Genomic DNA, 25,274 nt, shown 5'->3' with positions numbered 1-25,274 from the left:
TGTAGGGGTGCATGCTCCCCCTTCTGCCGCCTCCTATAGTCCACAATCATCCCCTTAGTCTTGCTGACGTTGAGAGAGAGGTTATTGTCCTGACACCATTATATCAGGGTATCAACCTATTGTAGTCTCTCCCTTTGTAGTCTGTAATGGCTTTAAGTCCACTCCACATGCACCTGGGGTCAGAGCCATGGTAGCTGGACTCCACCTTGGTCCTGTAGGCCCTTTTCGCTGCTTTGATGGCCTTCAGAAGGTCGTATCTAGCCGTCCTGTACTGATCAGGGTCCCCAGAGTTAAAGGCGACAGACCGCGCTCTCAGGTTGGCCCTGATCGCAGCATCAACCCAGGGCTACTGATTGGGGAAAGACTGGACAACCTTCTTGGGGACGACGTCATCAATCCAGTGTTGAGGTACCTGAGGTAACATCACACTACAGCATCAATGCAGTGTTGAGGTACCTGAGGTAACATCACACTACAGCATCAATGCAGTGTTGAGGTACCTGAGGTAACATCACACTACAGCATCAATGCAGTGTTGAGGTACCTGAGGTAACATCACACTACAGCATCAATGCAGTGTTGAGGTACCTGAGGTAACATCACACTACAGCATCAATGCAGTGTTGAGGTACCTGAGGTAACATCACACTACAGCATCAATGCAGTGTTGAGGTACCTGAGGTAACATCACACTACAGCATCAATGCAGTGTTGAGGTACCTGAGGTAACATCACACTACAGCATCAATGCAGTGTTGAGGTACCTGAGGTAACATCACACTACAGCATCAATGCAGTGTTGAGGTACCTGAGGTAACATCACACTACAGCATCAATGCAGTGTTGAGGTACCTGAGGTAACATCACACTACAGCATCAATGCAGTGTTGAGGTACCTGAGGTAACATCACACTACAGCATCAATGCAGTGTTGAGGTACCTGAGGTAACATCACACTACAGCATCAATGCAGTGTTGAGGTACCTGAGGTAACATCACACTACAGCATCAATGCAGTGTTGAGGTACCTGAGGTAACATCACACTACAGCATCAATGCAGTGTTGAGGTACCTGAGGTAACATCACACTACAGCATCAATGCAGTGTTGAGGTACCTGAGGTAACATCACACTACAGCATCAATGCAGTGTTGAGGTACCTGAGGTAACATCACACTACAGCATCAATGCAGTGTTGAGGTACCTGAGGTAACATGACACTACAGCATCAATGCAGTGTTGAGGTACCTTAGGTAACATCACACTACAGCATCAATGCAGTGTTGAGGTACCTGAGGTAACATCACACTACAGCATCAATGCAGTGTTGAGGTACCTGAGGTAACATCACACTACAGCAGTGCCCCAGGCCAGCCCCTGGTTATCCCATCAGGCTCCATGCTTCCAGGCCTGCAGAGCAGCAGCCCAGACATGCTCCTGGGATGTGTTCAGGAACAGCAACAGTCAGGTTCTCTAAGCACACATCTGCTCGTCACAGTATTGATAGCAGTTGTTCTACAGCCCCGGCCATACGGCTTGCTGGCCTGGGTTTTCCAGATGGAGGGCGGGGGTCGCTTTTAGACTGAAATAGAACATTTATAGATTGTTAACTTCCACTAAAGCTTTGAAGCCTTTATATAGACAAGGATAAATGAAATATACATGTAAATGTATGGAAAGAAAAGGAAATGCATTCCTCAAGGGTACTTCCCTAAATCATGACTTGACCATTCCCTAGGGGAACTGGATGTCCATCCTAGGTAGCTGAAGTGCAGTAGTTAAAAGCAACTTGGTATGTTGACACTTAAGATGGACCTAAAGAGTTTGAGTCATTCTAGAACATCTTCAGTCATCTAGAACACCTTCATTACTTCTACAACACCTTCAGCGATTAGACTGGTAGTTTGTGAGGTTTTCACCAATTCATGTAGTCCACACCGCTGCCAGGATACAGACAAGCAAGAAGGTTAGCATTAAAGCTAGCTGGAAGACTAGCATTAAGGTACGCATGGAGGCTAGCAAGAAGGCTATTAGGAAGGCTGTCAAGAAGAATTGCATCAAGGCTAGTAGGAAGGCTAGCAGGATTGTGTCAACTGCTTTCCTGCTTGAGGCAGAAGGAGACAAAGCACTAACTGATCCTGGAAATAAAGTCTCTCCTTGTCTTGCTGACCCTTGACGCCAGTGTTACTATTCCTCCTGACACGGCAGCAAGCTTTTAATGACTTCACGTGGCGTCAGGCTGTGGCTCTAAGGCTTCTCCTAACACACAGCAGCAGCTCCTGCCAAACCTCTCCTCCCTACATCATCCATCTGCATCACATTCTTTATGACGACTCAAACTAGAGCAGTAGTCCTCTCTTCTCTCCCATCCTCCTTTTTCCATCTCACCCCTGCCCTGCTCTCCCCATCTCTTCCACTCTCCTCCAACCTCCTCATCTCTCATCACCTCTCCTCCACTCTCCTGTCCTCTACTCCATTGACCTCTCCTCCTCTCTTCTCCTCCCTTCCTGGCTCTACCTTTCCTTCTGTTAAGGTTTTGAATTCAACCATCATTTTCTACCATGTTGTCCCTGGGCAGCTGTTGACTGACTGGTGTACAGTTCTCTCTCTGGATGTTTACCTTCCAGTCCCTCTGACCTCAGAACGTCTCTGTTGCCCCCTCACCTCCCCTCTCACAAACCCCATGTTGTTGTGACAATGTTCAAAGACAGGATGATTTATGTCTAGGATAGGAGGTCCTGATGTCTGGAGTACACATTAGAACATTGTAATATGTTCCAAAGCGACATGATAAACTGTCAGATAGGAGTTTGGCTCAGATGTATTTTATGCAGGGATTTCTTTTCTGGTAATTTAGAAGCCTGTTATTGTGGGAGTTTAGGTAACTTTGGGGATGTTAAAGCCATTAGCAAACCGTCATGAGGAAGAGGAGGGTCACAGAAGCACAAAGGAGGAGGATGATGATGAAGATGAATGTCATGGTTGATGAATGATCAGACTTAGTGGTCTTTTTAGAGCGCATTACGTTCTAGAGGAATCTTGGAACAAATGTGTTTTCAGTAGAATACAGAATAACTGAGGAAGAAATCTCTGCTCTCCTCACTCTCCTATCCTTTCCTCACTGTCCTATCCTCCCTTCTCTCTTCCATCCTCTCTCCTTTTATCTCAATCCTCTCCCTCCTGGATGGGGAGGCCAGGGGGCTGGGGAAGGGCTGGGGGCTGGGGGCTAGGGGCTGGGGAAGGGCTGGGGGCTGGGGGCTGGGGGAGGGCTAGGGGCTGGGGAAGGGCTGGGGGCTGGGGAAGGGCTGGGGGCTGGGGGCTAGGGGCTGGGGAAGGGCTGGGGGCTGGGGGCTGGGGAAGGGCTGGGGAAGGGCTGGGGGCTAGGGGCTGGGGAAGGGCTGGGGGCTGGGGAAGGGCTGGGGGCTGGGGGAGGGCTGGGGGCTGGGGAAGGGCTGGGGGCTAGGGAAGGGCTAGGGGCTGGGGAAGGGCTGGGGGCTGGGGGAGGGCTGGGGGCTGGGGAAGGGCTGGGGGCTGGGGGAGGGCTGGGGGCTGGGGAAGGGCTGGGGGCTGGGGGAGGGCTGGGGGCTGGGGGCTAGGGGCTGGGGAAGGGCTGGGGGCTGGGGGAGGGCTGGGGGCTAGGGGAGGGCTGGGGGCTGGGGGAGGGCTGGGGGAGGGCTGGGGAAGGGCTGGGGGAGGGCTGGGGGAGGGCTGGGGGCTAGGGGAGGACTGGGGAAGGGCTGGGGGCTGGGGAAGGGCTGGGGGCTGGGGGCTAGGGGAGGGCTGGGGGCTAGGGGAGGGCTGGGAAAGGGCTGGGGGCTGGGGGCTAGGGGAGGGCTAGGGGCTGGGGAAGGGCTGGGGGCTGGGGGAGGGCTGGGGGCTAGGGGAGGGCTGGGGAAGGGCTGGGGGAGGGCTGGGGGCTAGGGGAGGGCTGGGGGAGGGCTGGGGGCTAGGGGAGGCCTGGGGGCTAGGGAAGGGCTGGGGGAGGGATGGGGGCTAGGGGCTGGTGTAGGCCTGGGGGCTAGGGGAGGCCTGGGGGCTAGGGGAGGCCTGGGGGCTGGGGAGGCCTGGGGGCTAGGGGAGGGCTGGGGGCTGGTGTCATGCAGCAAGAAGCAGGCTGTCAACTAGATAAAGACCCTCTGAGTACACTAGCGACTGCTGGCAAACAACCCAAATAATCACACAGGCCTCGTCTCCAGATCCTGGATGGGAGCTTGGCCCTGGCCCTGGCCCTAGCCCTGGTCCTGGCCCTCGGTCCTGGTCCTGGCCCTCGGTCCTGGTCCTGGTCCTGGTCCTGGTCCTGGTCCTGGTGCTGGTGCTGGTCCTGGCCCTGGTCCTGGTCCTGGTCCTGGTCCTGGTCCTGGTCCTGGTCCTGGTCCTGGTCCTGGTGCTGAGCTAGTCCTGGTCCTGGGCTGGCCCTCTGAACTATGGTGTTTGGAGCTTGAACCCACGTGGAATTATACAAATCAACAGGCGCCTGCCCGAAGAAGAATCCCCCACGGAGTCTAGACACTGGTGGCGGTGTCGCAGCCGACGACCAATCGAGCCGAAGACTGAGAGAGGAACCGGGTGGCAACGGGGTGGTGGAGGGTCGCGCACTTGATAACATGGACAAACTACACAGGGAAAGAATCATATTTAAAGGCACGGATCATGTGACGCCATTAATTGATAGCGGGAGCGCTGATCAACCTGAACCCCAGTGACCGCCCGACCCAGCAACGGGGGAAAGGTAGGGCGTTCTTAGCGGGGGGAGTGAGTAGTGTACACTACGATTAAGCCCGGGTGCAGGGATTGGTCTTGCCTGACTGAACTTGCGCAAGCTTTGTCTGTTGTGGTCCCTGCAGAGTTATAATTCTTCATTAGTTTGAGCAAGCCTGCCCTGCCCAGTGGTCCTGCCCTGCCCTGCCCTGCCCTGCCCAGCCCTGCCTTGCCCAGCCCTGCCCAGCCCTGCCCAGCCCAGCCCAGCCCTGCCCTGCCCAGCCCTGCCCTGCCCAGCCCAGCCCTGCCCTGCCCAGCGGTCCTGCCCTGCCCAGCCCTGCCCAGCGGTCCTGGTCCTAGTTCTCTCCTAGTGCTGCTGCTGTCCTGTCCATTTGGCCCTGTTCTGACACTCTTCCACCAGAGGCACACTGGAGCACCAACATCATTGTGCTTAAGTATTTTTTGACAGTTAAGATTGTGGACCGGTGCACTTTTTCTAAACTGATCTAGAGCTATACATATTTTAACATACTTTAACTGTAAATAGTGTGAATTGTGGTTTACATAGGAAGAGGCTACTGCAGTGACCCTAAATGTCCTTATGACTTCAAAGCCCTGGATGTTTGGAAATGCTGTTCCTTTATGGTGTGTGCACATGTCTCTGTATGTAGCAAGTAGGAGCAATTTCCTGAACTGGGTGGAAAGTGTTGCACAACTCATTGTAGCTGTGTCACTTGGCTGCTGTTTGCTCTGTGAGTGGTTGGACAGTTCCCTGTGGGCTGGAGGCCCGAGCCCAGCAGCAACATGGGAGCTAAGCTGGGAGCTCCTTCCTGGGCAGAGCCTCACAGCCGAGCCCAGCAGCAACATGGGCTCTTAAATGTGTGAAACTCACTGGCGTGCCCGTTGGTGGTGCACTTGTGTATATAACTTGTCAGATTCGTGGCTCTGTGGTTTTAGTGCTGCTCCACATGGTGTCATACCCTTTTCTTTTTCAGGCTTGTTTGTCATGAACCACACGTCACACACCACACTGCATGCTCTTGGGCTCTGATGTCCAGTCCATACAGGCCCAGTACTCCCCAGTTTTCATGAGGATTTAGCCACAGTCTCACCCACATACACACACACACACACCCACATACACACACACACATACACGCACACACACACACACAGAGATCCCTGACTCTATAGTTAAATGACATCTTAAGAAATACATTTTCATTACATTTATTTCTATACAATTGGAAGTGTACTTAAAATGTACATATTTGGTATATTCACATGCTTAATGCCAACTTAATTATATCTAAGTATGTTTGTGTTTCTACACTTTTAATACAATGTTTTTGCTTGGGGAGAGCTCTAGGCTGTTGCTGTCAGACCTACTGGGCTGTCATCGTTTTAATTCAGCCGACACTTTTATCAGCTTTTTTTTAAGTACCTTCAACCTCTGGGTCTGCAATTCAAATGCTCCACTTTTGAGCTATGCCGACCACCTGATAATTTTACTGTTGTGCAATGTCCAAATATCCAGGATGTTTCGGGTATTAACTGTTCCGAGGAGTTCCTGTGATGTCCTGATAAAAGGCTTCTATCAGTTGTGTGAGGTGGAACACATTCCAAAAGAGGAATGCTCCCATTCAATCACTTTGGACATCCACTTCGATTCTTATTGCGTCGAAGGTATTCATCTTTGACTCTGGGTGATTTAATATTTTAAAGCTAGTGTTTATGTCCATGAGCTGTCAGACGAACCATCTGGACCTGAGAAACCGTCTAAACACAGAAAACAGAACATGTTTTCCTACAACAAAGCACATGTTCTAATCCACCGTTTTCTTAAAGACGTCTTCGTAATTCCTTTGTTTTTCCAGACACCTGGATTTTGTGTTAAATTCCAATATTTCTTTCTTTGGCTGGTTTTGTACAGAATGTGCGACCTGGCGGTTGTGTCTCCGCCGCCCCTGGCCTCCCAGCCAGCAGCCTTGTGGAGCTGTTGGATTGGCAGGCCGACAAATCGATGATGGTGACAAGGTGCAGGACATGGAGGTGACTGTGAGGACCTTCTGTCCACAGGACCTGCTGGACGAGCAGAGCAGGAAGACAACAATCAAGCTTCTGTGGATCAGAAGATGGGTGTTCTAGTTGAGATGATTCTGCTCACACACACACACACACACAGTAGCCAGAGGGCTGCAGAACAGCTCCTGTATCATTCAAACGGACTGTAAGATTTTTGGTATTCCCGTATGCTATCAGGACAGTATTTTGCCAGCACATAGCTTGATAAGCTACATTTGATTAAAATAATCATCAGGAAAGAATGGCACCTCATTGGATCAGCTCAGTGATTAGCTGTCAGCTCCAGTAGGAGTCAACCTGTAGTCGTGTGATTGGCGGCCTGCTTTGGAAGGAGTCAGATTTCAGCTCACTGATTGGCCATCAGCTCCAGTATCAATCAGATTGCAGTCCTGTGATTAGCTGTCAGCTCAGTGCTAGTCAAACTGCAGCTCTGGATGTTCTGATCAGCCGGCTGAGCCCTGTCACGCACCACAGCAGCTCAGACACACCCTCCCTGGCTTCTCTACTGGATTGGTAGTGAGAGTATTTGACTGCAGATTGAGGGGTTGCGGGTTCAAATCCCCCCTGTGCGTCGCTATGAATAAAAGCATCTTATTATTCTGGTCTGTCGATCATCATTGCAGGTGATGGAACCATTGATGCAGACCAACTGTGGAGCCTGTCTTCCTCCCAGGGTCAGGATGTGAACAATGACACTGGTCTGTGGATTACCCATGAGCCTTTGCATATTTTATAGACTATTTTACGAATTTCTTGGAGCCTGCTCTGGCTAACTGATCGCATTATTGTATATTTTGTATATTAGGATGTTTATTATTATTATTTTTATTTTATCTTATTTTAATTTAGCTTATCATAGATGTAATATATGTTCTTAGTACTTACTGTATATGTTATGTTATGCCAGGTTGTTTGCGTTGTCTTGTCCCATGAATTTCAGTGCTCAGTCTGACCTTGTGTTGTTCTGTGCACCTGACAATAACAACTTGAAACTATGGTGAAGGGCAACTTTACCTCTAATTTGGTCTCTATTTTGACTTGAGGGCTATTTGTTGAGGCTTTTCCTTCAGTCTTGTGAAGACTATCCCTGCAGTCCTGAGAGGCTGGGCCTCTTGTTTTTAAAAGGCTGGCCTTCCATTCTTTAAAGGCTGTCCCCACCCCGTAGAGACAGCAGGTGATGTGGACCTTTCAGAACAGCATCTGGAAAACGCAGGCTGTCCTTGAGGATCAGTGTTTCTCCCTGAACCCTTAAGGGTTGTCATCTTGTAGGCAGGAACAGCTGCTCTCTCTCTCTTTCTCTCTCTCTGTCTCTCTCTCTTTCTTTCTCTCAAGTCTTTCCCACCAGTTGTATTAGCGCCAGGATGTTAGCCAGCTCCAATCCCAGTAGGACCCTGATGCGGGCCTCCAAAGAGAGACGTCTCATTAGCTCTAATGCAACTCTAAATAGCCCCTGAGCTCTCAGCTGTGGAGCAATGTTGTTGTCTCGTTCACGTTTTCCTCTCTTTGTCTATCTGCGTGGATTACGTTCCCACTCCACCTTGCAGGCCTGGCCAGAGACCTCTTCTGATGGCTGGCTGAACATCTCATGTTTCACAGAGAGGCTATGTTTCTGCCTGGCTCGTCCGGCTGTGTGTGAGCTGACCCCAGCACTGAGCTGAGTTAGGAGATGTCCTGTCTGTACCCTGCCTCTGGCCACCCTGCACAACTGTATCAGACTGTAGCTGTCTGAACACTGTAGCTGTATCAGACTGTAGCTGTGTCAGACTGTAGCTGTCTGAACACTGTCGCTGTATCAAACTGGCGCTGTCTGAACACTGTAGCTATTTCAGACTGTAGCTGTGTCAGACTGTAGCTGTCTGAACACTGTCGCTGTATCAAACTGGCGCTGTCTGAACACTTAGCTGTATCAGACTATAGCTGTATCTGACTGTAACTGTCTGAACAGTGTAACTGTATCAGACTGTAGCTGGATCAGACTGGAACTGTCTGAACACTGTAGATGTATCAGACTGTAACTGTCTGAACACTGTAGCTGTATCAGGCAGTAGCTGTATCAGACTGTAGCTGTATCAGACTGTAGCTGTGTCAGACTGTAGCTGTCTGAACACTGTGCTGTATCAGACTGTAGCTGTCTGAACAATGTAGCTGTGTCAGACTGTAGCTGTATCAGACTGTAGCTGTGTCAGACTGTTGCTATATCAGACTGTAACTGTCTGAACACTAGCTGTTTCAGACTGTAGCTGTATCAGACTGTAGTTGTGTCAGACACTAGCTCTCTGAACACTGTAGCTGTATCAGGCAGTAGCTGTATCAGACTGTAGCTGTATCAGACTGTAGCTGTGTCAGACTGTAGCTGTCTGAACACTGTGCTGAATCAGACTGTAGCTGTCTGAACAATGTAGCTGTGTCAGACTGTAGCTGTATCAGACTGTAGCTGTGTCAGACTGTAGCTGTATCACACTGTAGCTGTGTCAGACTGTAGCTGTATCATACTGTAGCTGTGTCAGACTGTAGCTGTATCACACTGTAGTTGTATCAGATACTAGCTGTCTGAACACTGTAGCTGTATCAGATTGAAGCTGTGTCAGACTGTAGCTGTCTGAGTGAGTCTGTCCCATAAATTGTTGCCCCCTCTCCTGTGGACCTGTACACTGATGTTGAGTGTTCTGAGGTGTAGACCATCACAGCAGGAGGGTATGCCTGAGGGGACCCTGTTCTGTTCCTGACACAACTGACACATTGGAGCTTGAAGGCAGGCAGGAGTGGAGGCAGGCATGGGTGGAGGCAGGCAGGGGTGGAGGCAGGCAGGAGTGGAGGCAGGCAGGGGGTGGAGGCAGGCAGGGGGTGGAGGCAGGCAGGAGTGGAGGCAGGCAGGGGTGGAGGCAGGCAGGGGGTGGAGGCAGGCAGGAGTGGAGGCAGGCAGGGGGTGGAGGCAGGCAGGAGTGGAGGCAGGCAGGGGGTGGAGGCAGGCAGGGGGTGGAGGCAGGCAGGGGGTGGAGGCAGGCAGGAGTGGAGGCAGGCAGGAGTGGAGGCAGGCAGGGGTGGAGGCAGGCAGGAGTGGAGGCAGGCAGGGGGTGGAGGCAGGCAGGAGTGGAGGCAGGCAGGGGGTGGAGGCAGGCAGGGGGTGGAGGCAGGCAGGAGTGGAGGCAGGCAGGTGTGCCACCTGACACACACCCTGTCAGACCACCAACAGAGACAGAAACAGAGAGAGAGAGAGTGATTCAGAGAAAGTTTGACAGAAAGATTTAGGGAGAGAGAAAGAGAAATGAAAAAAAAGTGAGAGAGAGAGAGAGGGAGAGAGAGAGAGGTGTGCTGTCTGAGCAGTAGTGTCTGAGCAGTAGTGTCTGATAGTAGTGTCTGAGCAGTAGTGTCTGAGCAGTAGTGTCTTAGCAGTAGTGTCTGAGCAGTAGTGTCTGAGCAATAGTGTCTTAGCAGTAGTGTCTGATAGTAATGTCTGAGCAGTAGTGTCTGAGCAGTAGTGTCTGAGCAGTAGTGTCTGAGCAGTAGTGTCTGAGCAGTAGTATCTGAGCAGTAGTGTCTGAGCAGTAGTGTGTTAGCAGTAGTGTCTGAGCAGTAGTATCTGAGCAGTAGTGTCTGAGCAGTAGTGTGTTAACAGTAGTGTCTGAGCAGTAGTGTCTGAGCAGTAGTGTCTGAGCAGTAGTATCTGAGCAGTAGTGTCTGAGCAGTAGTGTCTGAGCAGTACTGTCTGAGCAGTAGTGTCTGAGCAGTAGTGTGTTAGCAGTAGTGTCTGAGCAGTAGTGTGTTAGCAGTAGTGTCTGAGCAGTAGTGTCTGATAGTAGTGTCTGAGCAGTAGTGTCTGAGCAGTAGTGTCTGAGCAGTAGTGTCTGATAGTAGTGTCTGAGCAGTAGTGTGTTAGCAGTAGTCTCTGAGCAGTAGTATCTGAGCAGTAGTGTCTGAGTAGTAGTGTCTGAGCAGTAGTGTGTTAGCAGTAGTGTCTGATAGTAGTGTCTGAGCAGTAGTGTCTGAGCAGTAGTGTCTGAGCAGTAGTGTCTGATAGTAGTGTCTGAGCAGTAGTGTGTTAGCAGTAGTGTGTTAGCAGTAGTGTCTGAGCAGTAGTGTGTTAGCAGTAGTGTCTGAGCAGTAGTATCTGAGCAGTAGTGTCTGAGCAGTAGTGTCTTAGCAGTAGTGTCTGAGCAGTAGTGTCTGAGCAGTAGTGTCTGAGCAGTAGTGTCTGAGCAGTAGTGTGTTAGCAGTAGTGTCTGAGCAGTAGTGTGTTAGCAGTAGTGTCTGAGCAGTAGTGTGTTAGCAGTAGTGTGTTAGCAGTAGTGTCTGAGCAGTAGTGTGTTAGCAGTAGTGTCTGAGCAGTAGTGTCTGAGCAGTAGTGTCTGAGCAGTAGTGTCTGAGCAGTAGTGTCTGAGCAGTAGTATCTGAGCAGTAGTGTGTTAGCAGTAGTGTCTGAGCAGTAGTGTCTGAGCAGTAGTGTGTTAGCAGTAGTGTCTGAGCAGTAGTGTCTGAGCAGTAGTGTCTGAGCAGTAGTGTCTGAGCAGTAGTGTGTTAGCAGTAGTGTCTGAGCAGTAGTGTCTGAGCAGTAGTGTCTGAGCAGTAGTGTCTGAGCAGTAGTGTGACCGCTCGCTGACACCTGCAGCTGTCTGTGGGAGGAGGAGACTGTCACCCTGACACGCCAGAAGATCTGGGAATATGAGAACCATATGGGAGAGCTCCTGCTGTCTTCCCGTCTCTCTCTCCTCCTCCCCCTTCCAACCTCCCCCACACAACATACAAATAGTCCATGGAAGATGTACAGCAGAAGATCATGGAGTGCCTAGTTCTACATTATGTCAGTGGTCAGAGTCAAGGAGTGGACTGTATGTACCAGCCCCTAGTACTGTACAGTACCTACCCCAGTACTGCAGTGGTGCTGCACACACCCCTCACCTAGTTCTACAGGATTCCAATGGTCACAGTGAACGAACAATTCTCATCTTTCCGCTTCGGCTCTCTCTTCATCTTGTCTATCTGGTTCCAGAGAGCTGTCAAAGACCGGATCTCCCTCCCCTCCCTTTCTCTCTCCCTTCCTCTCTCTCTCTCCCTTTCTCTCTCCCTTCCTCTATCTCTCTCCCTTTCTCTCTCCCTTTCTCTCTCCCTCTCTCTTTCTCTCTCTCTCTCTCTCTCTCTCTCTCTCTCTCTCTCTCTCTCTCTCTCTCTCTCTCTCTCTATCTCTCTCTCCCTCTCTCTCTCTCGCTCCCCCCCTCTCTCTCTCTCATCAGCGCAGACAGCAAACAACATATGTCTCTTCTGACTGTTCTAGAATGTCACACCAGAGTGTAGCACGGAGTTCAGAGCCTGGAGCAGGAGCTTCAACAGGCAAGCGTCCTCAACAGGGAGAGGAATCATGAGGCCTTAGAAAGGGGAGGGTGCGGGAGAGGAGTGTGGGGGAGGGGATGGGGAGGGGAATGGGAGGCATGGTCTCTTCCCTGTCCTCTCCTCTCTTCCAGAAATTTGTTCATCTAGTCTCATGGTGGCCATCTCGCTGGAAACACCAGCAGGCCCACAGCTGACTCTGTGATTGGTTCATTATGCTGATATGGTAATTCTCACTTTCCTGAATACCAATGCAAAAATGTCAAAGCTGTAATTTGGGGCCTAGTTTAAGGTTAGACTGCCCTCATGATTTGGTCCAGGCTGCATAGCTACTATAATGTAATGCAGTGGCATGATGGGACACTGTGTGTGGTTGTGTTGATGTGATATCATGTCAAGTGAAACAGAGTTGGAGGTATAGTGGTTAAGACCCCTTTATTAGAATGTTGTCTATCTTCTCTTCTTCTGTCTTCCTTCCCTCCTTCCTACCCCTCTTCTCTCCTTCCTACCCCTCTTCTCTCCTTCCTACCCCTCTTCCCTCCTCCCTACCCCTCATCTCTCCTTCCTACCCCTCTTCCCTCCTTCCTACCCCTCTTCCCTCCTTCCTACCCCTCTTTCCTCCTTCCTACCCCTCGTCCCTCCTTCCTACCCCTCTTCTCTCCTTCCTACCCCACTTCCCTCCTTCCTACCCCTCTTCCCTCCTTCATACCCCTCTTCCCTCCTTCCTACCCCTCTTCTCTCCTTCCTACCCCTCTTCTCTCCTTCCTAACCCTCTTCTCTTTGTCCCTTCCTATTTTATACCCCTCTTACTCCCCCTCTACTTCTCCTATCTCCTACTCTCCCCTCTTCTCTTACCCCCCCCCCCCCCCCCCCCCCCCCCCCTGAACATTTAACCCCATATTGCAAACTCAATCATGTCTTGTCTTTATTCTTTGTGCTTTGAACTCTTGATTTGTGCATCATTCTTCCACAGCCCTGAGCCAAATCCACCCTAAATAACCCACCGTGTAACCACTGAGGCTGGAGACAGGCCTCTGGGATGGGGTATGGGTCAGATCGTTTCATTGCAGATCCAAAGGTCACAGGTTCAAATCCCCACCTGTATGTCGCTGCGGATAAAAGCATCTGTTAAGTGAATATATTGTTACAGTCTGTGAGCCCTGAAACAGATCCAGAGAGATACAAGGAGGGATCTGAACAGTCCATTCTGAACAGTCCATTCTGAACAGTCTGAGCCGTCCATTCTGAGCCGTCCATTCTGAACAGTCCATTCTGAACTGTCCATTCTGAACATACCAGTCTGAAAGACCAGATTGAACAGACTAGTCTGAACAGACCAGCCACATGGAACCGCTTTCCTGTCTGCAAATGAGGTGTTTCTGATGACTAAATACCATCCCCATGTTCTACCATTGAGCTATACCCATCCCCATGTTCTACCACTGAGCTATACCCATCCCCATGTTCTACCACTGAGCTAACCATCCCCATGTTCTACCACTGAGCTAACCATCCCCATGTTTTACCACTGAGCTATACCCATCCCCATGTTCTACCACTGAGCTAACCATCCCCATGTTCTACCACTGCGCTAACCATCCCCATGTTCTACCACTGAGCTAACCATCCCCATGTTCTACCACTGAGCTATACCATCCCCATGTTCTACCACTGAGCTAACCATCCCCATGTTCTACCACTGAGCTAACCATCCCCATGTTCTACCACTGAGCTAACCATCCCCATGTTCTACCACTGAGCTAACCATCCCCATGTTCTACCACTGAGCTAACCATCACCATGTTCTACCACTGAGCTGACCATCCCCATGTTCTACCACTGAGCTGTACCATCCCCATGTTCTACCACTGAGCTAACCATCCCCATGCCATTAAATACAGTACAGTAAGAGAGCTACTGGGTCCAGGGCAGAGTGCATCAGAAGGACTTGACCGTGCAGTAGGAGATTCAGGAGTGAGGAGAGGAACATAGAGAGCTCCGCCCAGCAGCTTGACCAGAGCCCTGACCGCTAACCTATGATGACCTGTGATCCTTGACCCTGGTCAGGCCACATGCTCCCCTCATCCCCACCCTCTACAGTTTGGGATTGATAAAGTGAATTGAGAATGTGTGTGTATAAGCCATGTTTCTCTAAAGACGTTTCCAGAACCAGGGTTGTGGTTAGGTTGGATGCGGATTAGAGCAAATGGCTACCAGTCACTGATCTGGTTGGAATCATGTTATGCTCCAGCTTATATCCTGATGCTAACATTAGTTATTTCATGCTTGACTGGTGTATGAGGTGTACAGTGATGTACAGTCTCCTTATGTTCCCTCCCTCCCTTTCATAGCTGCTGACCGGGACCCTGGATGGGCAGCTTGGTGTGTTTCGACCCAGCGATGGGGCCAGCCTGTCCTGTGTCTAACCCTGCCCAGCGATGGGGCCAGCCTGTCCTGTGTCTAACCCTGCCCAGCGATGGGGCCAGCCTCTCCTGTCTCAAAACCCTGGAGAGTAGAGGGCTCCACAACCAAGACCAGAGACCAGTATCATACACACACAGAACACACACACCGTGTATTCGTCACGACAACACCCAAACACAGATGTGGTCAGGAACAAACATCTTTCCATAGTCAGTTGCCTGGAGTGTGACTTCTTTCTTAATAAAAAAATACAAGTGGTTTTATGGAATGTTCTCTCTTGTGGTTTATTAAAATAGGAAAGCCTTGGCCTCTCTGGAGTTACGTACTGGTGGTTGAGAAGTTGTACTAATGAAAGTTCCAATGGTGAAGGATCCACTGATTGAAGATTCTACTAGTAAAGGTTCTGCTGGTGAAGGTTCCGCTGGTGAAGGTTCCACTGGTGAAGGTTCCACTGGTGAAGGTTCCGCTGGTGAAGATTCTACTACTGAAGATTCTACTAGTGAAAGTTCTACTGGTGAAGGTTCCGTTGGTGAAGGTTCTACTGGTGAAGATTCTTCTGGTGAAGGTTCTACTGGTGAAGATCTACTGGTGAAGGTTCCGCTGGAGAAGGTTCTACTGGTGAAGGTTCTACTGGTGAAGGTTTGGCTGTTGAAGGTTCCGCTGGTGAAAGTTCTGCTGGTGAAGGTTCCATTGTTGAAGGATCCACTGGTGAAAGTTCTGCTGGTGAAGGTTCTACTGCTGAAGGATCCATTGTTGAAGGTTCCACTGGTGAAGGTTCTTCTGGTGAAGGTGCCCATGTGTGTCCATGACATCATCCCCTTTAGTGCAAGAACAGGATGACTCAATACAATATGAATCCAATTCTGTAGAAAGACATTTGTTATGAATTTATGTGCCATAAATGACATGCGCAGAAATGTTCCTGTCCACATCTGGAAAGCAAGAGCTATGTCCCTGGCCCAGTACAACTAGATCAGCACTCCACGCTTAACTGATTACATTGAGATGAACAGGCCTGATCCTTGGGATCTGGCTGAAGGGAGCGTCCAATCAGAACCTGAGGAACACTTGGCCCAGGGTCAGTGTTGGAGGGCCCAGGGTTAGTGTTGGAGGACCCAGGGTCAGTGTTGGAGGAGGGCCCAGGGTCAGTGTTGGAGGACCCAGGGTCAGTGTTGGAGGAGGGCCCAGGGTCAGTGTTGGAGGGCCCAGGGTCAGTGTTGGAGGAGGACCCAGGGTCAGTGTTGGAGGACCCAGGGTCAGTGTTGGAGGGCCCAGGGTCAGTGTTGGAGGAGGACCCAGGGTCAGTGTTGGAGGAGGACCCAGGGTCAGTGTTGGAGGGCCCAGGGTCAGTGTTGGAGGAGTACCCAGGGTCAGTGTTGGAGGGCCCAGGGTCAGTGTTGGAGGAGGACACAGGGTCAGTGTTGGAGGAGGACCCAGGGTCAGTGTTGGAAGAGGACCCAGGGTCAGTGTTGGAGGACCCAGGGTCAGTGTTGGAGGGCCCAGGGTCAGTGTTGGAAGAGGACCCAGGGTCAGTGTTGGAGGAGGACCCAGGGTCAGTGTTGGAGGACCCAGGGTCAGTGTTGGGGGAGGACCCAGGGTCAGTGTTGGAGGACCCAGGGTCAGTGTTGGAGGGCCCAGGGTCAGTGTTGGAGGGCCCAGGGTCAGTGTTGGAGGACCCAGGGTCAGTGTTGGAGGAGGGCCCAGGGTCAGTGTTGGAGGACCCAGGGTCAGTGTTGGAGGGCCCAGGGTCAGTGTTGGAGGAGGACCCAGGGTCAGTGTTTGGGGAGGACCCAGGGTCAGTGTTGGAGGGCCCAGGGTCAGTGTTGGAGGAGGACCCAGGGTCAGTGTTGGAGGAGGACCCAGGGTCAGTGTTGGAGGACCCAGGGTCAGTGTTGGAGGGCCCAGGGTCAGTGTTGGAGGACCCAGGGTCAGTGTTGGAGGAGGACCCAGGGTCAGTGTTGGAGGACCCAGGGTCAGTGTTGGGGGGCCCAGGGTCAGTGTTGGAGGACCCAGGGTCAGTGTTGGAGGACCCAGGGTCAGTGTTGGAGGGCCCAGGGTCAGTGTTGGGGGACCCAGGGTCAGTGTTGGAGGAGGGCCCAGGGTCAGTGTTGGAGGAGGCTGGGCCATCAGCAATTCTAATTAGCAAAAATCATATCTGGTTTGTGTGTTGTGTTTGTAGGTGTGTGTGTTGTGTGATCGTGTGTGTTTGAGTGTGTGTATATGTTTGAGCATGTGTGTGTGTTTGTGTGTGTGGGAGTGTGTGTGTGTGTCAGTAATAAGTATTTGCTGGCAGGTCCAGCCTCTCGTTGTCACTGAGAGCTTTAGTGTTCCTGAGAACGGGATGTTTTGGAACAAAGTAATTTATGGTCATCTTCTTTCCCCATTTTCTGGAAACACTCAATCAAGTCATTGAAATATGTTATACCATGAGGCAGTTCCTAGTGAAAGGACAGCTTGAAAATTACAGCATTAATAATGATGAGAAGAACCCTACAGACACTGCCCGGCCTGTAGCTCTGAGCTCACTGTGACCATCTTCACACAGTGACACCTCACTGCTGTGTGTGTTCCCTTCACTTCATTCAAACATCTTCCAGTGAGACCAGGTGGAGCATAGACACTGATGTGCAGGCCAGGATCAGCCCGCCTTAGTGACTTAAGCACAACCAATGCTACAAAGAGCAGCGATACAGACGATGCCATCACACAATGACCTCAAAAGTCAGGTTTAGGTAGAATGCCTATGGAGTTTGCTCTACAGAGACTGAAGACCTTTCTTGATGAGAGGTCTGACGGATTGCATTTTCATGATTGAATTGTGTCCCTAAAAGAGCGTGGAAATGACTGGGAGTGCTGGTTAGCTTATTGCATTGGAATGCTGTGTCAAAGAGACTCAAATAATGCTTGCACTAATGGAAAATGTGGCTACATTGTTGCATTTTGCATTTGAATTTTCCCATTTGCATTAACATTTGAACATAGTCCACTGTAAAGAGGGGTATGCCTTTGCAAATGAAATGTCAAACCGTTATTCCATTTACATCGTCATAAAATGCCCATATGACGTGACAATGCAAATGCAATTTGGATTGTTGCAGTTTCATTTCAATATTGTCTCATATAACACTTACATGTATTGAAAAGGAATTGAATATAGTCCTCTATGGGCTTCCAAACATCCAGGCCCATAAAGCATTTTGAATTTGAGAGAGATGGGTAGGAGGTAGAGACACAGAGAGAGAGACAGAGAGAAAGACAGAGAGAGAGAGAGAGAGAGAGAGAGAGAGAGAGAGAGAGAGACAGAGAGCGAGAGACAGACAGAGAGACAGACAGAGAGACAGAGAGATGGGGTGGAAGCACATGTCCGTGAAGAGATCTCCAGCCTTCAACATGTTCGCAGTCTGTCGACATCTGGGGCCGAACATTCACACCAAACACATTTTACCCATAAAACATTTTGCATGTGAAGCATTTATTTGAACTCCTTCCTAAAACAGTTTTGATGTTATTATTCACATGATGTTTTATGTGCCTGGAGGTTGTCAAGGCACATGTCTCAGCCTGTGGCTGTCAGCTGGGAGTTCTGAATGTGAAGTACTACTGCAGTACAGCCTGGTGAAGTACTACTGCAGTACAGCCTGGTGAAGTACTACTGCAATACTGCCTGGTGAAGTACTACTGCAGTACAGCCTGGTGAAGTACTACTGCAATACTGCCTGGTGAAGTACTACTGCAGTACAGCCTGGTGAAGTACTACTGCAATACTGCCTGGTGAAGTACTACTGCAGTACAGCCTGGTGAAGTACTACTGCAATACTGCCTGGTGAAGTACTACTGCAGTACAGCCTGGTGAAGTACTACTGCAATACTGCCTGGTGAAGTACTACTGCAGTACAGCCTGGTGAAGTACTACTGCAATACTGCCTGGTGAAGTACTACTGCAATACTGCCTGGTGAAGTACTACTGCAGTACAGCCTGGTGAAGTACTACTGCAGTACAGCCTGGTGAAGTATGTAATGGAAATGTTGGTCATATGCATAGATGTATGTGTATGAAATCTATAATCTTCTATGTTCATTGGTAAGAGACAGGAAGGGAAGATAATTAAGTTGAGTTCAAAGGAATGTGAGGTGCTGATGGCTCTGTGGGCAGCTTGCCCTGGGGGATGGGTGAAGCATTTTATATGGCCTTCTGTCCTCTGGTTACTGTAAGGGGTCAATGAGACAGTTGCTCTGAACTTTGGCTAGAAGGACTGTGTCCTGTTTCATTGTTTGTGTTAATTAAAAGTATTGTTTGAAGATGGTCACACAAAGGACAGTTGACCATTTGACTGGTCAACCCCTGTGGCTTTATTATCTACTGCTCTGGAGAGAGCTGTGACATCAAAGAACTTCGGGACACATAGGAGATGTATTGTTTCAAACTGTCACCAAGTTGAGTTGGCCAATCACAGAGTTTGTTTCATTGATTGATTGACCATATAGAATGCCATTTGATCTTAAGTTTATATAAGGCAGTGCATGTGTGCTGGCTGATCATCACTCTTGCGAACGATTTGTGGCTATCACACCCTTCGCCAAGACGGATCACAAAGTACTTTGTTTAAATCATATGTAATTGTATAGTCTAATAAATTGTATTAAAACCATATCCCTTGACTATTCAGATCGACACAGTGCCACTCGAATTCTTCCTTTACAAGTACTACTGCAATACTGCCTGGTGAAGTACTACTGCAATACTGCCTGGTGAAGTACTACTGCAGTACAGCCTGGTGAAGTACTACTGCAATACTGCCTGGTGAAGTACTACTGCAGTACAGCCTGGTGAAGTACTACTGCAATACTGCCTGGTGAAGTACTACTGCAATACTACCTGGTGAAATACTACTGCAATACTGCCTGGTGAAGTATTACTGCAATACTACCTGGTGAAGTATTACTGCAATACTACCTGGTGAAGTATTACTGCAATACTGCCTGGTGAAGTACTACTGCAATACTGCCTGGTGAAGTACTACTGCAATACTGCCTGGTGAAGTACTACTGCAATACTGCCTGGTGAAATACTACTGCAATACTGCCTGGTGAAGTACTACTGCAATACTGCCTGGTGAAGTATTACTGCAATACTACCTGGTGAAGTATTACTGCAATACTACCTGGTGAAGTATTACTGCAATACTGCCTGGTGAAGTACTACTGCAATACTGCCTGGTGAAGTACTACTGCAATACTGCCTGGTGAAGTACTACTGCAATACTACCTGGTGAAATACTACTGCAATACTGCCTGGTGAAGTATTACTGCAATACTACCTGGTGAAGTATTACTGCAATACTACCTGGTGAAGTATTACTGCAATACTGCCTGGTGAAGTACTACTGCAATACTGCCTGGTGAAGTACTACTGCAATACTGCCTGGTGAAGTACTACTGCAATACTGCCTGGTGAAATACTACTGCAATACTGCCTGGTGAAGTACTACTGCAATACTGCCTGGTGAAGTATTACTGCAATACTACCTGGTGAAGTATTACTGCAATACTACCTGGTGAAGTATTACTGCAATACTGCCTGGTGAAGTACTACTGCAATACTGCCTGGTGAAGTACTACTGCAATACTGCCTGGTGAAGTACCACTGCAATACTGCCTGGTGAAATACTACTGCAGTACTGCCTGGTGAAGTACCACTGCAATACTGCCTGGTGAAATACTACTGCAGTACTGCCTGGTGAAATACTACTGCTATACTGCCTGGTGAAATACTACTGCAATACTGCCTGGTGAAGTACTACTGCAATACTGCCTAGTGTGGATGTGAAGTACTACTGACGAACTGGCTAGGGGTGGTGAATACAGACCGCTACTTAGATCACCAAAACACTGTCCGTAACTAAGCATTTCTAATCCTTGATCTTGAGCTGTACTCTCTAAATGCAGTATCGGTAGGTTGCTTTTGCTGAATGAATGTGATGGAATATTATTACTGTTCTGTGAGCAGTTCTGTACTCCTCTGCCCTCACCCAGGCCTCTGTCTGCTATTATCTTGATCATTTTGGAGATTATGATTGTTAATTTGATGTGTATTTGCATGTGTATGTGCTGTGTGGGGTCCATCTCTCTACCCGTGCAAAGTCATTCTTCTGAACCCTGTCATGTAGCACCAGTCAGACTCACATTCAAGAATAACACGCCAAAACACATTACACATGCATAATGCGTTTGGTATTAATCTTTCTAGCATTGCAGTCGTAAAGCAAGCTATGGTTTCGCTATGGGCCATAAGTAAGGAAAGTGCTACTCATAAAACTGGCATGACACCAGGAATCTATGAATTTACAAAATTACATTGAATAATGAGTGGTTGTTTCACCTGCTGGTCAGAGGGCAACTCTGGTGACTCAAACCCTTACAGCCTCTCTCTCGCCCTGCTCCTCCAGTGGTCCTCTCTCTCCCCCTGCTCCTCCACTACTCCTCTCTCTCCCCCTGCTCCTCCAGTACTCCTCTCTCTCCCCCTGCTCGTCCACTACTCCTCCCTCTCACCCTGCTCCTCCACTACTCGTCTCTCTCCCCCTGCTCCTCCACTACTCCTCTCTCTCCCCCTGCTCCTCCACTACTCCTCTCTCTCCCCCTGCTCCTCAAGTACTCCTCTCTCTCCCCCTGCTCCTCCACTACTCCTCTCTCTCCCCCTGCTCCTCCAGTACTCGTCTCTCTCCCCCTGCTCCTCCAGTACTCCTCTCTCTCCCCCTGCTCCTCCACTACTCCTCTCTCTCCCCCTGCTCCACCAGTACTCCTCTCTCTCCCCCTGCTCCTCCACTACTCCTCTCTCTCCCCCTGCTCCTCCACTATTCCTCTCTCTCCCCCTGCTCCTCCAGTACTCCTCTCTCTCACCCTGCTCCTCCACTACTCCTCTCTCTCCCCCTGCTCCTACAGTACTCCTCTCTCTCCCCCTGCTCCTCCAGTACTCCTATCTCTCCCCCTGCTCCTCCAGTACTCCTCTCTCTCCCCCTGCTCCTCCAGTACTCCTCTCTCTCACCCTGCTCCTCCACTACTCCTCTCTCTCCCCCTGCTCCTCCAATACTCCTCTCTCTCCCCCTGCTCCTCCAGTACTCCTCTCTCTCCCCCTGCTCCTCCACTACTCCTCTCTCTCACCCTGCTCCTCCACTACTCCTCTCTCTCCCCCTGCTCCTCCAGTACTCCTCTCTCTCCCCCTGCTCCTCCACTACTCCTTCCTCTCACCCTGCTCCTCCAGTACTCGTCTCTCTCCCCCTGCTCCACCAGTACTCCTCTCTCTCCCCCTGCTCCTCCACTACTCCTCTCTCTCCCCCTGCTCCTCCAGTACTCCTCTCTCTCCCCCTGCTCCTCCACTACTCCTCTCTCTCACCCTGCTCCTCCAGTACTCCTCTTTCGCACCCTGCTCCTCCAGTCCTCTTGAGTGACTGTGTATGAGTGTGTGTGTCCTATGTGCGGAAGGCGTGGTGTGTATGAGCGTGTGTACGTGTGTGAGTGTGTGTATGTGCACTATGTGTGAGAGACGGGGTTGCCTGTTTCACTACCCAGAAGGGTGGCCGTACATTCATGCTCTTGTGATGGAAAAGGTGGATGTTCTTTCAGTTACATCACTGCCAACATCTGTGTAGTTTAAAGTCTAAAGACACTATGTTTTTGGTTTGCTAACAAGGCCCAACATAACAAAGTTATGGTGCTACTAAAACCTGGGGAGACGTGCTTCACTCCAGTTAGAAGCAGAAACGGCCTGTGGGGTTGCAAATTCAAGTCTTTATTTCTAAATAACATGTAGCACCTGTGAGGCACAACGTCATTGCACATCTGTACTGTGCTGCTCATGGTGAAACATCTGTACTGTGCTGCTCACAGTTAAACATCTGTACTGTGCTGCTCACGGTAAAACATCTGTACTGTGCTGCTCACGGTTAAACATCTGTACTGTGCTGCTCACGGTAAAACATCTGTACTGTGCTGCTCACGGTGAAACATCTGTACTGTGCTGCTCACGGTGAAACATCTGTACTGTGCTGCTCACGGTGAAACATCTGTACTGTGCTGCTCACGGTGAAACATCTGTACTGTGCTGCTCATGGTGAAACATCTGTACTGTGCTGCTCATGGTGAAACATCTGTACTGTGCTGCTCACGGTGAAACATCTGTACTGTACTGCTCACGGTGAAACATCTGTACTGTGCTGCTCACGGTGAAACATCTGTACTGTGCTGCTCATGGTGAAACCACTTTTTTTTCTAAAACCGGGCTATAAGCTGCTTCGAAATATAAGCCGTACAACCACAAGAAAACTGTAAAATCAGGGTACAAGCCGCAGTTTTATTTCCAAAAAATGCGGTACTGTATTTTATGTCTGCAATCACAAAGCACTTATAAAACGTTCGGTTTCCTCTGGAGTGTGGTTTCCTCTGGAGTGTGGTTTCCCCTGGTGTGTGGTTTCCCCTGGAGTGTGGTTTCCTTTGGTGTGTGGTTTCCTCTGGTGTGTGGTTTCGCCTGGTGTGTGGTTTCCCCTGGTGTGTGGTTTCGCTTGGTGTGTGGGTTCCTCTGGTGTGTGGTTTCCTCTGGAGTATGGTTTCCTCTGGAGTGTGGTTTCCTCTGGTGTGTGGTTTCCTCTGGTGTGTGGTTTCCCCTGGTATGTGGTTTCCTCTTGTGTGTGGTTTCCTCTGGTGTGTGGTTTCCCTGGTGTGTGGTTTCCCCTGGTGTGTGGTTTCCTATGGTGTGTGGTTTCCTCTGGTGTGTGGTTTCCCCTGGTGTGTGGTTTCCTCTGGTGTGTGGTTTCCTCTGGTGTGTGGTTTCCTCTGGTGTGTGGTTTCCCCTGGTGTGTGGTTTCCTCTGGTGTGTGGTTTCCTCTGGTGTGGGGTTTCCCTGGTGTGTGGTTTCCTCTGGTCTGGGGTTTGCCTGGTGTGGGGTTTCCCCTGGTGTGTGGTTTTCCCTGGTGTGTGGTTTCGCCTGGTGTGTGGTTTCCTCTGGTGTGTGGTTTCGCTTGGTTTCTCACTGTGCCTGACCAGCAATGTGTTAATGTGTTAATGTAACGGGGGTGTAAGAGGCGTGGTCTTGCTCCGCCTGGGGCGTCGTTCACTTAGCCTGACGATGTCATATAATTCGAGTCAGAATATGAGTCTGATAACTTTCCGTTGGGCTGTGAGTATGGGGCGTTTTTCGACCAAACTCGTAAAATGCCTCTTCGCTCAATTGGATATACCTACAACCAATCAGAGCAACGTAGTATGTTGTTTGTTCCAAACAAATTCCACCGAAGCGCTCTTTGATGAGGTGGTTGATTACGTTACTGTTGATCACCGCCCTGACAATTTGATTGGTCCGAATAGCTCCTGTTCGGACATACTTTTTCCCAAAACTACCAACCCCAGACCCAACTTCCCGAAAAAAAATTGGGCTGGCAGCGAGGCTATCAATCACTGCCATCGGGAGTCGAACCTGCCACCTCTGGACTGCCAAGTGCAACCACTACCAGCTACGCCAAAGAAAAGCTAGCTCTTCGATGACGCGGGTGGCCTGTTACATACCTGAGGAGTGAGTTTCATCGATTCACACTGGTTACATTAGGGTTAGGGTTACATTGGTACTAACCCAACACTGTGGGTGTCTGGTGTCAGAAGTTACTCCCAGCCTCTCTCTGAACACCTCCAGCCTCTACCTGAACACCTCCAGCCTCTCCCTGAACACCACCAGCCTCTCCCTGAACACCTCCAGCCTCTCCCTGAACACCTCCAGCCTCTCCCTGAACACCACCAGCCTCTCCCTGAACACCTCCAGCCTCTCCCTGAACACCTCCAGCCTCTCCCTGAACACCACCAGCCTCTCTCTGAACACCTCCAGCCTCTCTCTGAACACCACCAGCCTCTCCCTGAACACCTCCAGCCTCTCCCTGAACACCTCCAGCCTCTCCCTGAACACCACCAGCCTCTCCCTGAACACCACCAGCCTCTCCCTGAACACCACCAGCCTCTCTCTGAACACCACCAGCCTCTCTCTGAACACCTCCAGCCTCTCTCTGAACACCTCCAGCCTCTCTCTGAACACCACCAGCCTCTCCCTGAACACCACCAGCCTCTCTCTGAACGACACAAGCCTCTCCCTGAACACCTCCAGCCTCTCTCTGAACACCTCCAGCCTCTCTCTGAACACTACCAGCCTCTGTCTGAACGACACCAGCCTCTCTCTGAACAACACCAGCCTCTCTCTGAACATCTCCAGCCTCTCCCTGAACACCACTAGCCTCTCCCTGAACACCACCAGCCTCTCCCTGAACACCACCAGCCTCTCCCTGAACACCACCAGCCTCTCCCTGAACACCACCAGCCTCTCCCTGAACACCTCCAGCCTCTCCCTGAGCACCTCAAGCCTCTCCCTGAACACCACCAGCCTCTCCCTGAACACCACCAGCCTCTCCCTGATCACCACCAGCCTCTCCTTGAACACCACCAGCCTCTCTCAGAGCACCACCAGCCTCCCTGTCTTCTGACGAGCCGCTCAGTGTGGAGGCGTTTTCAGGAGAGCCAGTGTTGAGGCTCCAGCAGAACCGTGGGTGCAGGTCTCTCTTGAGCTTATTTCCCCGTACAGACATGCCAGCTTTCAGCCCAGACGCCGAGCGAGCCAGGGTTGGAACCTGGGCCTAATAACCTTCAGGAGATTCTATTCTAGGATTCTGTGCTCCTCAGCCCCTCGCCAGATCAGAAAGAACGCCAAAGCTCAA

At 50.4% G+C, this 25,274-nt stretch overlaps 1 protein-coding gene across 1 annotated transcript in view; it reads left to right on the top strand.

The window, feature by feature from the left end:
• The window catches only part of wdr27 (WD repeat domain 27), a 62,841-nt gene extending 48,071 nt beyond the window's left edge, over positions 1–14,770 (top strand). The window contains exon 24 of the mRNA XM_047028734.1: positions 14,457–14,770. Within this exon, the coding sequence (XP_046884690.1) occupies positions 14,457–14,531 (75 nt within the window). The 3' untranslated portion in view covers positions 14,532–14,770. The remainder of the gene's footprint in view (positions 1–14,456) is intronic.
• The last annotated feature ends 10,504 nt before the right edge of the window (positions 14,771–25,274 follow it).

This window comes from Hypomesus transpacificus, chromosome 11, assembly GCF_021917145.1.
Source record: "Hypomesus transpacificus isolate Combined female chromosome 11, fHypTra1, whole genome shotgun sequence".
NCBI classification, from domain to species: Eukaryota; Metazoa; Chordata; class Actinopteri; order Osmeriformes; family Osmeridae; genus Hypomesus; species Hypomesus transpacificus.
Note: the sequence above shows the minus strand (reverse complement) of the source record. Positions and strands in the feature narration are given on the sequence as shown.